Here is a 16775-nt window from a genome sequence, read left to right on the forward strand (position 1 = left end):
TATTTATTATCCTTCTGCTAGATGTTCTATAGAAAAGCTATATTTTGGAGAGTAGTAAATCGATTCTACCAGCTTTATTTAATTGTGCATCTGTATACACATACATACACATACAACTATTTAACAATGAAATGAAGAATTAAAAAATTAGAAATAACTTAGCATATATACTCTTTGTATTTCCTAACAAGTTTCTTTTACTTTTTTTTTAGAAAAGCAAATGTAACAGATTAAAAAAAAAAAAAAATTGGCCCAGGGACTATCTTTGAGACAGCCATGGGGAATACACTGCTATAGAGAATGAAGTCGCAGTCATGATACAGTTAGAAGTTTGGGAGCCTCGCCAAGAACAAGCTGGTAAGGCCTGCAGACTAACCTCAGTTCGTGCAGTTTTCAGGCATATAATAGCTGCATGGTTAGAAGCCACTTTACTAACTCACCTGAACCCTATTCCCAGTTTTCCCTCTATGTCTTCTAAACCTCACAGCATGGTTTAGAAAATGTGTTATCTTTGAAGAGACACCAACTTACTAACTATCCACCTGACAGTATACACAGCTTTGCATCCAAGCAGGAGAAGCTTCTACAGGAAATTGTTAAGACTTTTAAAAACTTAAGGCAATTATGCAAAATATTCTCCACTGTGGAAAGAAAATAAAAATCATCTGAAATAATAAATCTTTTTATTCTTTCTTATTACTACATACTACAAAAACACACAAACAACAACAACAAAAAACTTGTGTATTCCTTTAAAAATTTGCAGATCCATTACTAGTCCAGGGGTCAACAAACTTTCTGTAAAGGAACAGATTGTAAATAATTTAGACTTTGTGGGCCTTCCTGGTCTCTGTCACAACTCTTCAACTCTGCCATAGTAGCAAGAAAGCAGCTACAGACAATGCATTAACAAATGGCCTGAATTCCAGTAAAATTTTATTTACAAAATGAGATGCAGGCAGAATTTGGCCTTTGGCCTTTGGCCCATGGTTCTGAATCCCAGTGCTGGTCTATAGCATGCTTTTACCAATCATAGAGTTTATAACTATTAAAATGAACATCTATAAGTAAGTATAAAGGAAAAATGTATCCACACCCTACTGAGGTATATGTGCAATTCACTCTTAAACTAGGGCACTAAATTCCAGAGAAAAGTGCAAAATGACAAGAATTAAATAAATACACTTCTTTCTAGTACAGTTTTCCCCTGCTATCCGAAAGTAGAGCGTTCCTATGAAACCTTTCCTAAGCTGAAATGACATAATGAGAAGAAGCAATTACCATTAATTTATACAGAAAAAATTTTGAGCATTCCCAGACCCCCCTCAAAAAGAAATAACCTCTCTTAGGCTTTCCTGATACCTTAGGACATGTCTTGCTAACGGATGCACAAAATAAATCAAGATAAAGCATAGAAGCTCACAGACACCTTCAAAGCTATGGTGGCTTGATGCTGAGATGCTGAGTGTAGTTCCAGGGGAAGGAGATAGGTGGCGCCACTCTTGTTACTTGAGTTGCGTACTGCCTCCATAAGGGTTCACTGCCAAACAAGCGCTAAACGCTATTCACTTTTTGCCCCTTATTGTCAAAGCAAAAATCCTCTTTGGATTTCTTTCAGTTAGTGAAAACAGGTACTAATGTAGGTTTTTTTTGTAAAAGCAAAGCTGAGTAATACACACTTTCGAAAAGCTGTAGATAACTGTACTTCCATTTTGGGTCTTTGTATTTAGCTTTTCGTCTGAAGCTTTTTGTTGTGTTATTTTTTGTTTTTAATGATTATGATCATGACCCGAGCCGAAATCAAGAGTCTGACGCTTAACCAACTGGTTAAGTCACCCAGGAGTCCCATGTTGTTTTAAAAATAGGAACTGATCATACTACTTGAGAGAAGGGAAACCAACATTTCAAAGGGCAGTGTGCTGACAGTTGAGTTCTCTGCTAGGTGAACTGGACATTGACTTATCACAAGAAAACAAATGAATGTTTTCAGTGAATACTCTATAAAGTGTGCTTTTACTGAAAGATCAGCAAATAAATATAAAATGTACTTCTTCCAAAATTTAAGATTCAAAGTAAAAGCTTTCTAGAAGAGATTTCTAGAATTCATCAGATATTGGCTTAACTCCACAGCACAGCGTTTCTTTAATTACCATCCCATAAAGCATTCTGACAGCCCAAATGCAATGCTTAGTAAGCATTTTACCTCCAGACAGCTTTAAGATGTATGGTAGCACTAAAATTATAATACTCACCAGGACTTGTTCTGTCATCCAACTTTGGGAATGGAGCATACTTGTCTCTATAATGAGCTGTCTGATGTTCTATCCAGTTTACCTGTGGCAAACAGGAGTAAACATAACTACCTAAACATTGGCATATTAGTGAGATGCAAACAACATATTCTTCTTTTAAGCAAGGATAAGTCATCATACATAATTTACTCACACTTACACTTTGATGCAAAAGAGAATGCATTTAAAATTTTTCAGCATAAATTAAAATTTAGGGCAATATTTTGTCACAATTTTCTCATAATTTTGAGATCTGACTAATGTACTGATTAAAATCTATAGAGACAGAAATGCACCATCATTTGTCCATTGTAGGCACACAAAATGATTTAGTGCTTTAAACTTTGTTCCAGGACGCACATGTCCTTCACAGACTAAGCTTGCTTTATTAGATGTTAACGTATTAAGTTGTATGGTTGAAGGTTTAGCAATATATACAAACTAGTAAAATAAAAAGTACTTACTAATTAAATAATGTAAGATATTGCTGTATTTGTTTATACTTATGAAAACTAGGGTGAAATAGATCACATAATTAAATTATTAGCTTTGTTAAAATCTACAAAAAGTCTTTTTAACAATCAGTTTTATTATGCAATAATAAGAAAGAATTTTCACTACTAAAAAGTTAACAATCTTAGACAACTAACAGAGTTTATTTTTGGTAGCCATAAATAAAGAAAATGTAGGATCCACAAGAATAAAAAGGCTTGTACAAAAACTTTATATAGAAAAAAAAAGAAAAATGCAACAAGGAACCTTTTTTTAAATGAAAAATTTCTTTCTGAATGTTTTTACTTATCAATTAGAAACACTTCTTTTTAACCATTAAACATTTGTCATACACAGACTGTACAATGTCTTTTTTTTTTGAGTTTTAAGTTTATTTTATTATGTTATGTTAGTCACCATACAATACGTCATCAGTTTTCGACGCAGTGATCCACGATTCATTGTTTTCGTACAACACCCAGTGCTCCATGCAGTACGTGCCCTCCTTAATACCCATCACTGGGCTAACCCATCCCCCCACCCCCCCTCTAAAATCTTCTGTTTGTTTCTCAGAATCCATAGTCTCTCATGGTTCATCTCTCCTTCCTATTTCCCCCTCCTCCTTTAAAAAAGACTTTCAGCTAAAAAAAAAAAAAATGGCTGAATTGGTTTCTGGGTCTCTATTATAATAGGTCTCAGTAAAGACTCATTAAAATACTGTGTACTACACAGTATATACCAGTATACCAATGTTATTTAGCATTGGTTCCATCTAACAGCCTAGTAAATACCATATCACAGCCAGACTTTCTGGCAATTAGAATGAGCTTTGTCAACAAAATCAAATTTTACCAATCTTTGCAATGCTCAAATAACTTACGGATTTGAAAATATGGCACATCCAAGCAAACAGAAGGCTTTCATAATATAAGGATTTCTTTGCCCTATAAATCCATTAAATGGTCTGCCTGACTGTATTACTGCCATTGTGAATGAATGGAACCAGGTTCCATTTTAATATATATATATTCCTTATATATATTATATATATTCCATATATACATATGGAATTATAAACCACTAGATTATGAATTCTTCTGATATTCTAAAATGCTTTTACTTATTATATTTATATATACATTATTAATATATATACATATACTACAAATACATATATGATACTATATTAGTATAGTGGCAAAATTATAGTTCTAAAAATATTTAGTAAAACATATAATGCATACATGTATATATACTGTATATATATATTGTGTATATATGTAATATATAAATATAAAACACTATAGCTCTAAAAATATTTAATATAATATATACATGTGTATACACTGTATATTATATATTGATATATGTGTATATAGAATATGCGGTATATGTATATAATATGTACTATTAATACGTATATATACCATATACGAATACACACAGACACATTTAGATAGCCTGAGCAATAGTTAGAAATTAAGTTCCTTAGTTCTATAACTGGTTTATAATTCCTTCACTGATACTTTTTTATATTCCATCAGTTTTCTTTGTAAAGTTCATCCAGAGGCACATAACATGTAGGATATCTTTTCTAATGCCTTTAACACATATTTGGTGGCAGTAGGGTAGTAGGGAAGCTGTCCTCAAAAAAATCACTGAGTCACAAATAGACATGAGTGATCTTCCACTCTGATACTGCACTAATCACTCAGGGAGTAGAGGCAGTCTCATCGCAGCAAGCATTCACACACACATCCTATATACCAAAGCTTTGCTGCTGGACAGGGGTCTCCTAGTCCCTCAAAACATACATTTGGTTGTGCTTTCCTCAGAATGGCAACAGTGATAACACTCCATCTTCTAATTTTTCACACATTGTATCCTAATCACCTCTCCCTGCTCATAGCAAGCTGCTTTAAGACTGGAGTGAAGCTTGTGAACACACAACAGAGAGATCAAAGGGTTTGCAGCATTAAAATGCGAGTGTGTGTGTGTGTAGGGGCGTGTGTGTATGGTGTGTTTTAGAACTTCAGAGGGGTTTATTAAGTATCAGGCCTAATCAATTTTTTTAGATACTTTAAGACAATCAAAATGATTAGACCTTTTATTTGTTTCCTTATTTATCTTAATGCAGAATTTTGTTTTACTGGATGAACATGGATTTAAGAGGATTTAAGTGTTAAAACTAAGCTTAGTGATTTTTCAGTCCAATTCCTTCATTTTGAAGATGAACAAAGGACCCAGGAGGATCTGAGCCCCTCTACCACTTTAGCACAACACCCACAGCGGGCACAGCAGGTTCTAGCCCACCTCTGGTGGGCCACTGGGTTTAATGTCCTGAGAAACGGCACATCACTGGCTGACAATGTAATTTTTAAGCAAAAATCATCAGGGAAACTCATAGTAAGAAAAGTGCTTTGTCCTTTCAGGTGCAATAAGCCTAAAAACCTTACATTTCACTATCTATAACCCAAGCTAAAGAGTGTAAGCTATTTAATGGTAGGAATCTTAGTTTCATTTTATTGTATACACAGCATAGTGTCTTAACACATAGTGGTTAATCAAATAATATTTTTAAATTGGTAAATATAAGAATAAAGATGAATTGAACACTGGATAGTTAGGAGAGAAAAAAGAAACTTTATTCCTCTATTTGGCTGGGATTCCTAAAGAGGAGAGACCCTGCATGGTATCCATAGTCTAGTAATCCCAATGCTTTTCTGAATGAAGCATGTAACAGTAGCCCACCTTCTCTGGCACCAGCATCTCACCCTACTAACCCTAACATGATGATGACCTCATGCAAGAACAACCTCAAATACTTTGAAACACGCCAGAGCATACCACTCCCCTCTTTAATTCAATATCTTATTTAACAAGCAAGAGAGTATGATTCCAAAGAACCAAATTTGTTTTGCTTCTGCTTCACTAATCACCAAAGCTATCTCTTCTCTCAACTTTTCCTCTATTTCTAATGATTCTAAATCAACCAAATAAATATTGTAATTTAGGATTTTCATGTAAAAAATCAGAAGTCCTTACACAAGTGCAAGATTGAATACCAGCATTTTTTCATGCAACCATGTGAAATTATTGTTAAAAGCACTTATAAACTTCTTGCCATTGTATGTCTCCATACAAATAGGATGAACATAATTAAACAAAGTCTCTACATGCATGATATTGCAGGATACAATTAAATCAGATGAAGGGCAAACTTTTAGATAATTTCTTTAGAAAAGTCCCCTTTTCTTATGTTCTGGTTGTGTATTTTCTATTTTCATTTTGCCTCCAATACTCTGTATTTGATAGAAAATGAAAGGGAGGGCGCCTGGGTGGCTCAGTCGTTAAGCGTCTGCCTTCGGTTCAGGTCATGATCCCAGGGTCTTGGGATCGAGTCCCACATCGGGCTCCCTGCTCGGCAAGAAGCCTGGTTCTCCCTCTCCCATTCCCCCTGCTTGTGTTCCTGCTCTCGCTATCTCTCTCTCTGTCAAATAAATAAATAAAATCTTTAAAAAAAAAAAAAGAAAATGAAAGGGAGACAGGCATAATAAAACTCCCCCTCATTTGTAGCTCTATTATGAATATTCAATTTGGTTGTAATATTCATTTTTAGAAATGTAAAAATGATTTCAAAATTTGGATTCCTAAAACTCCCAGAAGTCTAATAAAATGTTTCTCTTATTTTCGGAGACTATAAATGAAAGGCCCAACAAGTACCAGTGTCACTTTTTCAGATCTTCAGATTATTTAGAAAAAGGAGAAAATATATATGTTGCTAGTTAAAAACTGTTTGTCACAATTAGTTTAAAATTAAATTCCTTTCATTTGTTCTCTAAAAAATAACATAAAGTATAATGTTGAAAAAACAAAACACTTAGACAAAGGCAAAAAATCATAGACTATATCCAGAGTCTACTTTACATGATGCACACAATGTCCACAAATGCTGAGTCTTTTTTGAAAAGTATGTTTTTCTTTCATATAAAGATAAAAAGAAAAGCTTTTAGGTCATGGGCTATGAGGGGAAGAGATAATATCTCTTGTGCTTTGATGTTACAAGTAGCTCTTCATTACAGAAGACTTCTCATAGTATAATAAAGGTCCTGGTAAATTGAGCCTGAATATTTAATAACCAGCTTCAACATGGAAGCTTTGTGACTTTCCTGTCCTTGGCACAGTAGAGCAAACATATATGTATTATGAACAAATAGCAAAGCTTTGTTATTTTAGTGTAGAGACTTTAGTATTTAAAGATATACTGTCACTAAAAGGGAAAGCATGATTTCTACATTCCCAAGGAAGCCTCCTGTTTAGAAATATTTCTAAGATACCAACTAACAAGAAATTAAGATAAAATGAACCATTTGCAGTTAAATGCTACATATAAAATTGGTTTCAAACTTTTATGCATTATCTGTAACAAAAATTATAGCCTATTGAAAATATTCGTAACTTTGATGTGTTGCTCTATGTTAGTTTTGAAATTAAAGGTAAATCTAAATGAAGTTTGAAAAATATTTTAATTGCATGTTAAGTTGCCTGAGTTTTAAACTTTGGCATTCTAGACATGACAATTATATCCAGAAAAATATGTGTCAAGTCTCTTTTAGGAAAATAAAACTTTTTGATAAAATGTATGCATGAAAAATTCAAGAACCAATAGAAATATAAATGAGAGATTTTAAATTCACACAAGATATACCACCTACAAATCATCACTGGCAAACTCCTATTGTAACTTTTTTCTGTGCATAGATAGATATGGGCATATATAGATACAGGTATAGATAAATTGGGCATATGTAGATATGGGAATACCTAGGTCAGGCATATATAGATATGGGCATATACAGATAAACTCTGCATCCTAACTCTGCATTAAAAGTCCTGTTATTATGCACAGTACCATGTGACTTGTTCTTTTTCTGACTCAGAAAAATGTCATAAACATCTTTCCAAGTAAATAAAAAATATTTTTATCATTTGATACAGCATTCACTTGTACTAAGACTTGTTTTTGTAATTTCTTGATAATAGACATATAGTGATCATCTTTTTATAGCACACAGTAAAATATTATTTATCTATCAATTGATTTATATCTCATCTCTTTACAAAAAGAATGTACAGTGCCTTATAGTAAACGTAAGTAGAAAAATAAAATGTGATATAATAAGAAACAAAAACAAAAACAGAAACCAACAAATAAAAGCAAGAGAAAAATATAAAACTCTCCTAGTAAATGAAGTCTTTTTTTTTTTTATTAAAGATTTTATTTATTTATTTGACAGAGAGAAACACAGCAAGAGAGGGAACACAAGCAGGGGGAGTGGGAGAGGGAGAAGCAGGCTCCCCGCTGAGCAGAGAGCCCGATGTGGGGCTCGATCCCAGGACCCTGGGATCATGACCTGAGCCGAAGGCAGACGCTTAACGACTGAGCCACCCAGGCGCCCCTAAATGAAGTCTTGAATGAAAGTCTTATTTCAGGCTCTCAAAATTTATCATTAAAATTTTATGAAAAAACAGAAAAATGCAAAATGAAAATAAGTACTAGAAACAAGAATCAACACCCATTGCCAGAATCTAAAAAGAATCTCCACTAACTTCAAAACTAACTGAATTAGACTTAGAAGGACAATGAAAAGACAGTGGCTCACAAATATTGCCACACGAGACACAAGACCCTGAGCAGATATTCTGACCATAAAGAAAACATCACATTAGTTTTTGTAATAGAATATCTCTGCAAAAACATACAGCAAACTGGTGCAGCTTTCTTGCTAGGTCAAGTGGAGAACTCTGGGAATTCAGGAAGAGGGGACTTTACATTCTTGTCCTTTCATGTCCTTTGTATTTCTACTACAAAGATTTATTTCTTGTGAAAAATTAGTTATAATGTCTAAAAATTATTAAGTACAATGCAGGAAAATTCAGGTTACAAAACTATAAATAAATTATTATCCCAAATTTAAGGTAAAACAACCATACATGTACTTGAATGACTGGGTAATAGGTAGGATTATTGTAATTTATTTTCTTCTTTCTCCTTCCTAGATTTTCCCCCATTGTTCTACCATGAACATATTGCTGTTGTATAAGAAGAAAAGCTCATACTTAGAAACAACTACAACTAAAATTAGTACAACAGGAAAAAGAACACTAAATGTAAAATCTTGGTGAGTCAATCAAAATTCCATTCAAAGCAAGATTTATAAAATATAATTCATTTCATTAAAAGAGAAGGAACACAAGTAAATTAAGTCCACTTGAAAAGTTATCCAGGTAATTTTTAAAAATAAATGGAAAACAAGGAAAAAGAAATAATATACAAAAAGAAATTTTTAAAAACAACAGACATTTAAAAAAAAGTTTACGGTATGTTTTAAAACATGGCAAAAATCCTTAACATATATAAAGAAAAGAAAAAGAAAAATCAAAACTAGAAAGAAGAAATATACAAAGAAAGTACAGTCTCTGCTAATGGATTTTTTAATTATCTCTCTCCAACTCCCCCCATCCAGTCCACCCACACCGGTCTCCTTACTCTTTCTCATTCATGCCAGCCACACACTTGATTTCACACTTGATATGTCCCTGCCTAACGTTCTTTCCCCAGACATCAGTATAACTCACTCTCTCAAGAACTTTAGATCTTCAGTGTCACTTTTGAGCAGGTCTTCCCTGACCTCTCTACCTCCCTATTTAAGATACACACAAACACACATACACACATTTTCATATAGGTAAAAAGGAAAGATAATATATTTGGTATGTAGATTTTTTTTAATCTGTGAGATTTTTTAAAAGATTTTACTTATTTATTTTAGAAACAGAGAGCACAGGGGCGCCTGGGTGGCTCAGTCGTTAAGCGACTGCCTTGGGCTCAGGTCCTGATACCGGATCAAGCCCCGCATCGGGCTCCCTGCTCCGCGGGAAGCCTGCTTCTCTCTCTCCCACTCCCCCTGCTTGTGTTCCCTCTCTCGCTGTGTCTCTCTCTGTCAAATAAATGAAATCTAAAAAAAAAAAAAGAAAGAAAGAAAAAAAAAGAAACAGAGAGCACAGGAGTGAGCAAGCAAGCGGGGGGAGAGGTAAAGGGGGAGGGAGAGGGCCAAGCTGACTCCATGCTGAGCACAGAGCCCCATGTGGGGCTGGATCCCATGACTCTGAGATCATGACCTGAGCTGAAACCAAGAGTCTGATGCTCAACCAACTGAGTTACCCAGGCACCCCTAGTCTGTGAGATTTTTAAAGGTGAGTTTATCATGTAAATATACTTTCATAGATGTTCTTTTCCATAATAATATATAATACAAATCTTTAGAAGTCACTAAACATTTTTAGAAAATACCAATTTTTAATAACTGTGGCATTCAGTAGATGAATACAGCATAACACATTTAAAAATTAAGAAATTTTGAACTTTTATTAGGTGTATATTTTTCTATTGAAATTAAATCTAAAAGAAGCATTTTTATTAATTTATTAAAAATTTAGTGATTACCTATAATGAACTAGAAACAGTGCTTCAGAATAGGGGGCAGAGACAAGAATGAACATATAGTCCCTGTCTCCAAAAGCTTACAATATATGTAGAGTAAGAGACAGCAATTATGCAGATAATAATGAAAAACCTACTTAATCATAACTGTGATACAGTGTACATGGGAGGGACTAGGTGGGACTATAAACCACTACTGGATATTGAAGCAAAATCATGCTGAGTAAGAGATATTTCCACTGAGACCTGAAGGAGGCCCAACAAAGGAGAGTGTTCTAGACAAAGGATTTGTGTATCAAGCATCTATGTGTACTACATAAAATCTTCCTGCGAATCTCTATTTCCTTAGGATAAATAACTAGACATTAAATCATCAGACCAATGGGCATCACCACTTTTACAGTTTTTGATGCATACAATCTAATTTCCCATTACTGATTTGTTTCAAGGTATAATCCCACCAGCAAGTAAGCAAGTATCTATTTTACTATTTTCTCACCAACACTGGGTATTGTGTTTTGACCTTGATTTTTAAATTACACTGAGATAATATAATTATTATTGAAAAATAATAAAATATGTCTCAATATAAAAAATTATTAATAAGCTTAGAGCTCCCAAGTTTTCACCATCTAGAAATTACTATTTTGAACTTTTTTTGTATTTTCAAGATATTCTCCTATGTACATATTCATTAAAAGGTATCATTATCCTTGTATTATGGTTGTCTTCCACTTAATATGAAAATTTTCTAGAATAATAACTGTGTATCTACATTATCAACTTCATATGCTGAACAGAAGCCTATAGTAAGATTAACCCATCCCATATTGCTAATCTTTCCTCAGTTTCACTATTATATGTCTAAGTGTAGACCTTTTAAAATTTATCTATCTTGCTTTTGGCTTCTTGAGGTACTTAAATCAATGGATCAATGTGTTTCAGCAGTTTTTAGAAATTTTCAGCCATTGTTGATTCAAAAATGTCTTTTCAATTGCTGGGTCATATGGTAGCTCTATTTTCAACTTTTTGAGGAACCTCCATACTGTTTTCCAGAGTGGCTGCACCAGCTTGCATTCCCACCAACAGTGTAGCAGGGTTCCCCTTTCTCCGCATCCCTGCAACATCTGTCATTTCCTGACTTGTTAATTTTAGCCATTCTGACTGGTGTGAGGCGGTACCTCATTGAGGTTATGATTTGGATTTCCCTGATGCCAAGCGATGTTGAGCACTTTTTCATGTGTCTGTGGCCATTTGGATGTCTTCTTTGGAAAAATATCTGTTCATGTCTTCTGCCCATTTCTTCATTGGATCATTTGTTTTTTTGAGTGTTGAGTTTGATAAGTTCTTTATAGATTTTGGATACTAGCCCTTTATCTGATATATCATTTGCAAATATCTTCTGCCATTCTGTCAGTTGTCTTTTGGTTTTGTTGACTGTTTCTTTTGCTATGCAAAAGCTTTTTATCTTGATGAAGTCCCAATAGTTCATTTTTGCTCTTGCTTCCCTTGTTTTGGCAATGTTTCTAGGAAGAATTTGCTGCAGCTGATGTCAAAGAGGTTGCTGCCTGTGTTCTCCTTTAGGATGTTGATGGACTCCTGTCTCACATTGAGGTCCTTCAACCATTTGGAGTCTATTTTTGTGTGTGGTGTAAGGAAATGGTCCAGTTTCATTCTTCTGCATGTGGCTGTCCAATTTTCCCAACACCATTTGTTGAACAGACTGTCTTTTTTCCATTGGACATTCTTTCCTGCTTTGTCAAAGATTAGTTGACCATAGAGTTGAGGGTCCATTTCTGGGCTCTCTATTCTGTTCCATTGATCTATGTGTCTGTTTTTGTGCCAGTACCACACTGTCTTGATGATGACAGCTTTGTAATAGAGCTTGAAGTCCGGAATTGTGATGCCACCAGCTTTGCTTTTCTTTTTCAACATTCCTCTGGCTATTTGGGGTTTTTTCTGGTTCCATACAAATTTTAGGATTATTTGTTCTGTTTCTTTGAAAAAAGTTAATGGTATTTTGATAGGGATTGCATTAAATGTGTAGATATATAAAATGGAATATTATGCAGCCATCAAAAGGAATGAAATCTTGCCATTTGCAATGACGCAGATGGAACTGTAGGGTATCATGCTGAGCGAAATAAGTCAATCAGAGAAAGACATGTATCATATGATCTCACTGATATGAGGAATTCTTAACCTCAGGAAACAAACTGAGGGTTGCTGGAGTGGTGGGGGGTGGGAGGGATGGGGTGGCTGGGTGATAGACATTGGGGAGGGTATGCGCTATGGTGAGCAATGTGAATTGTGTTAAGACTGATGAGTCACAGACCTGTACCTCTGAAACAAATAATACATTATATGTTAAAAAAATATATTTTCTAGGGCGCCTGGGTGGCTCAGTTGGTTAAGCGACTGCCTTCGGCTCAGGTCATGATCCTGGAGTCCCGGGATCGAGTCCCGCATCGGGCTCCCTGCTCAGCAGGGAGTCTGCTTCTCCCTCTGACCTTCCCCCCTCTCATGTGCTCTCTCTCTCTCTCACTCTCTCAAATAAATGAATAAATAAAATCTTTAAAAAAAAAAAAAATATATATATATATATATTTTCTATATTTCATTCAGGATAGTTTCTAATGACCTACATTGCAGTTCAGAATATATCAAACATACATAATTTGCTTGTAAACCCTCCTTTGAGTTCTCAATGTTATCTTAGATTTTAGTTATGATTTCAAGTTGGGCCTTTTGCATAATTTTCATATCATGTTTTATAGTTTTCAGATTTTACTGAAATTTTTAAGCTTAGCCTTTACCTACACTACCACGGAAAATACAAATTGTTTTATATTTCTAATATCCAGAGTGCCAGCTGTCTGTGTCTGCTGTGTGTTGTTTCTGCTGATTGTTGGCTGATATTATCTAGACCCACTGTAAACTTTATTACCTTTGGTTGTTCATTAAATGTTTATTTGAAAAAAATACTTTTGGAAATAATTTCAGATCCAGTAAATGATATATTCCTTCAGAGAGAAACTTCACTTCATTCTGCCAACCATGTAAGGGTGGTAGCCATCTAAGACCAAGGCTTGAAGTTTGGTGGACCATGTAGATGACCACTCAGAGTATATTTCATGGTCCCTATTCCAGAGAGCCACCTTTCAGGGATCCAGGTTAGAACAGGTGTATTTCCCTTTGAGAGGGGCTGAACTTTAATCTCTGCTTCATACTGTACCAAAATTCGAGCTTTACAACTTAGCTGCTTACTATATAGCCAAAGATCAACTGGGACATATCTCTTTCAACTCAAATGCTCTTTCTGTTCTTGGTCTGGTGTTTCCTTACTATCTTATTAATTACATGATCCATTTAAGAAGATGTTTTGCATTTCTTCCATTTTTTTAAATTGTCTTTTTAAGGTAATTGTTCTGTATTACCAACCCATCATTATAAGAAAAAGAAGTCTCCCCACACTTAATTCCAAATTGTTTGAAATTAAATTTATTCCCAGTTGTGATTATTATTTTACTATTACAAATGATGCTATCATGAACATTTCTTTAAATATACTTGTGTTCTTCTGGTTATTTCCTTATATTCCTACAAATAAATTAATCCACAACAATTGTTGTATTCAAATAGTATGTATTTTAAAGGCCTTGACATGTATAACCATTTATCATCCAGAAAGAATCTATGTTTATTCTCCCTTTAGTCTTTCAACAGAAAGTCAGTTCCCTCCAACTTCCCTCCCCATGCCACATACACAGAAATTTACACATATAACTGGGTAATGATTTTTCATTTGGGGCAGCTTGATAAGAATATACATATAAATATGTATCTTCTTTTGAAGTGCTTATTTGTTTCATTTCTAGTGAGACTAAGCATATGTTCATGTTTATTGAACACAAGTAATTATTTGTGAATTACTTAATCAAATTTTTTAATCATACAGTGAGTAGTCAATAGACAATTTTATTCCTACTTGCACTACTAAAGATTAGCAGATACAAATTATGTAATTATATAAAAATATAAAATTAAAGTAAATGTAGTCAATAAAGGAAAAATAGTATGAAAATATGAGGTTTTAAATAAAGCAGAAGACTAGAATTAAGTATTTATAGCAAAAATTAGCACATTGTGGCCTAGGGGCCAAATCTGAGTTGGAGGCTAGTTTTATAAAGTTTTATTGAAACATAACCATGCACATTCATTTATACATTGTCACTGTCTGCTTGCACTTTACAATACCAAAGCTGAGGAGTTGTCATAGATACTGTACTGCCAGCAATGCCTAAACTAGAAGGATCAAGAGGGATTAATCTTAATCCCCTCTAAAAGTGAAACACTAACAACATTTATACTAAACTCCATCACAACCCTCATCATGATTATTGACACTGATCTGAATATTACCTAACATTGCTTTCCAATTATATATGAAACATAAATAAGTACTATAGCTGTTAGAGGAGAAGAACAAAACTATTGTTTGTACCAAATATGAAAACACATGAGTAAGTAGGAAAAAGTGTAGAATTAATAAGATAATTCAGTCATTGAGTAGAATATTAATATAAACAAAAACCCATAGCCTTCCTTTACTTCATCCTTAACTGGTTAGAAGAAGAAATTGGGGAAATTTTCTTTTCAATAGCCAAAACACATAGGTTATCTAAGAAAACCATTAAAGAAATCTGTAGTTTCTTTACAAACGAAAACTTCAAAATGAATAAAGAGACACACCAAGTGTTGAATTGTGGAAGATTTAACAAAATCAATATAGCAATTATTTCTAAGCACACTTAGAGTTTGAAACAATTTCAGATTTGAAAAAACATTAGAAACATAATTTTATTACCTGACAGATGAAATTAAATTGTGACAAATGCACAAGTTTGAAAGCTAACAAATTTGGGGTGGGGGGGAATAAGTGAAAGAGAGAAGTTGCCCTTTCAGATATTAAAATATATAAAAAAAACTACAATAATTAAAACTGGTGATAGGATCAACAAGTCATTCAATGGACAAAGGAACAACACTAGAAAAAGGCCTTAGAATATATAAGTACCTAGCAAATGATAAAAGATGCAACAGAAACTGGGGATTAATTAATGACTATTATGACTTAGACAAAAACGAGGCTTAGAACATCATATTCTCACAACTTAAATCAAAATTAAGTCCAGAAGGATGGAATAATTAAAAGTAAAAATGAAATGGTGGTTGCTAAAGATTTGGTCTCCTATGAAAGGCTGAGCATGTGACAATTTAAAGAACCTGATTCTCTCTTAACTGAGCCTGGCACATAACAGAAGCTCAACAAATGTGTGCAATGAACTAATAAATATACTTATTCATTTATAACTAATAAATCAATCAATTAATATAACCTATATCTACAAAAATCTCCATTAATCATACCTTGTTGGACTCTGAAGCCAAATTGGAATTCAAAAAGTATGGGATAGATTTCTGATCAAAATCTAGGTTGCAACAAATACTATAAATAGTACTATAAATACTATAAAGAAATTTTTAAGATAAGGTATTTTATATTATCTTCTATAGGAATATGCCATACTTGAAATTGCCAACTATGATGTGAAATTCCCAGTTTTAACAATGAATTACAGAATTCAATAACATATTATTCTAATATCAATACAGATATCATTAGTCATATCTCTCCATTTCTTTTAATAATTCCTCCATCAATATTTACATTAAAAGAACAATGGCTGATGCAACTTCTTTCAAGATACATCTCCAAAAGCTAGTGAAACAAAAGCAAAAATGAACTTTTGGGACTTCATCAAGATAAAAAGCTTCTGCACAGCAAAGGAAACAGTCAACAAAACAAAGAGGCAACCCACAGAATGGGAGAAGATATTTGCAAATGACACTACAGATAAAGGGCTGGTATCCAAGATCTATAAAGAACTTCTCAAACTCAACACCCAAAAAACAAATAATCAAGTCAAAAAAGATATGAAAGAAGATATGAAAGATATGAAAAGACACTTCTCTGAAGAAGACACACAAACGGCTAACAAACACATGAAAAAATGTTCATCATCATTAGCCATCAGGGAAATCCAAATCAAAACCACATTGAGATACCACCTTACACCAGTTGGAATGGCAAAAATGGACAGGGAAAGAAAGAACAAATGTTGGAGAGGTTGTGGAGAAAGGGGAACCCTCTTACACTGCTGGTGGGAATGCAAGTTGGTACAGCCACTTTGGAAAACAGTGTGGAGGTGCCTCAAAAAATTAAAAATAGAGCTACCCTATGACCCAGCAATTGGACTACTGGGTATTTACCCCAAAGACACAGTTGTAGTGAAAAGAAGGGCCATATGCACCCCAGTGTTCATAGCAGCAATGTCCGCAATAGCCAAACTGTGGAAAGAGCCGAGATGCCCTTCAACAGACGAATGGATAAAGAAGATGTGGTCCATATAGACAATGGAATATTA

At 34.0% G+C, this 16775-nt stretch overlaps 1 protein-coding gene across 6 annotated transcripts in view; it reads right to left on the reverse strand.

Moving 5' to 3' along the window:
- Positions 1-16775, reverse strand: part of LOC118528227 (uncharacterized) — a 938723-nt gene that overhangs the window by 532097 nt on the left and 389851 nt on the right. For all 6 annotated transcript variants that reach the window (XM_078054967.1, XM_078054970.1, XM_078054965.1 and 3 more), the window contains one exon: positions 2253-2334. In XM_078054967.1, coding sequence (XP_077911093.1) covers positions 2253-2334 — 82 coding nt within the window. The remainder of the gene's footprint in view (positions 1-2252; positions 2335-16775) is intronic.

Source organism: Halichoerus grypus, chromosome 9 (assembly GCF_964656455.1).
Source record: "Halichoerus grypus chromosome 9, mHalGry1.hap1.1, whole genome shotgun sequence".
Lineage (NCBI taxonomy): Eukaryota > Metazoa > Chordata > Mammalia > Carnivora > Phocidae > Halichoerus > Halichoerus grypus.